Raw genomic sequence first — 1,132 nt, forward strand, 5'->3', positions numbered from 1 at the left:
TGTTTCAGCAACATTTAATTTAAAAACTGTACTTTTGAGGTTAAACAAATGTTCATAATTAATTTAAATACATTACAAGTTAAAAGGGACATGGATGTTTCTCTATTTTGTATTGAAAAGATATCGAACCAAGAGACTAAAGTATGGAACCGAACCGTGAATCTCCTGTATCGTTGCAGCCTTAATAACTAGGGGTGCATTAAAAACTTGATTTACGTTAGAATGATGATTGTCACTTACAAACACTCAGAGTTGATTTTTCAAAATAAAACAAATCCAAAGTCTGTCTTGTGGAACCTGGGACGTCCTGACGTCGTGAAGCAAAGAGGAAACGACAGAAGTGGAGGAAGGAGATTTAACAGCTCCATGTTTGTTGAAGGAAAACATTTGTGAGTCAGAGTTTGACATGAGCTACACTGTGTGAGCGTTACACAAAGATGAAGCACAACAAACGAGGTGACATGAACAACTTTTAATAAAATAAAAAATGCATTTTAAATGGAAGTGGTTGATGGTAAAAGGTTCCCAGCCTCACTGACCTGACTGGTTCCTGACTGGTTCCTGACTGGTTCCTGTCTGTTTTCTGCTGCTGCAGTCGGCGAGCACCAGCTGACAGGACACAAAGTGGCTGTGAAGATCCTGAACAGACAGAAGATCCGCAGTCTGGATGTGGTGGGGAAGATCAAACGAGAGATTCAGAACCTGAAGCTGTTCAGACATCCTCACATCATCAAGCTGTGAGTGCAGAAACACCAGCGTATTTCAGCCTCTGCTGCAGGACTCACACTCCTGGGACTTGTTTTAATGTGGGGTTTGTGTTACCTGTTCATGATCACATGACAAAAAGACAACAACTAAATGCAGTAAACAGTTCGAGGGATGCACTGCCTCTCCAGTGTCTTCATGTTTTACAGAATCACTCATTTATTCAGATCTGCTTGTTGAAGCAGAGACACATGTAAAACGTGCAGGATAGTGATCCTCACAGAGCAGCACTCAACACTAAATCCCTCTGTCAGCTGACGGTATGTTGAAAGTCTCTTTATACAGTGGGTTACATAAGTATTGAACACGTCACCACTTTTCTCAGTAAATATATTACTAGAGGCGCTAATGACATGAAATTTTCACC

At 40.7% G+C, this 1,132-nt stretch overlaps 1 protein-coding gene across 3 annotated transcripts in view; it reads left to right on the forward strand.

Annotated features, from left to right (window-relative positions):
- The window catches only part of prkaa2 (protein kinase, AMP-activated, alpha 2 catalytic subunit), a 34,862-nt gene that overhangs the window by 1,923 nt on the left and 31,807 nt on the right, over positions 1-1,132 (forward strand). Inside the window, exon 2 of one of the 3 annotated variants that reach the window (XM_014026360.1) lies at positions 596-737. The exons of 1 other annotated variant lie outside the window; for it this stretch is intronic. In XM_014026360.1, coding sequence (XP_013881814.1) covers positions 596-737 — 142 coding nt within the window. Of the gene's footprint in view, positions 1-595; positions 738-1,132 lie in introns of those variants that run through there. One more of the 3 variants, XM_014026362.1, reaches the window with a different exon arrangement.

This window comes from Austrofundulus limnaeus, unplaced genomic scaffold (assembly GCF_001266775.1).
Source record: "Austrofundulus limnaeus strain Quisiro unplaced genomic scaffold, Austrofundulus_limnaeus-1.0 Scaffold547, whole genome shotgun sequence".
NCBI classification, from domain to species: Eukaryota; Metazoa; Chordata; class Actinopteri; order Cyprinodontiformes; family Rivulidae; genus Austrofundulus; species Austrofundulus limnaeus.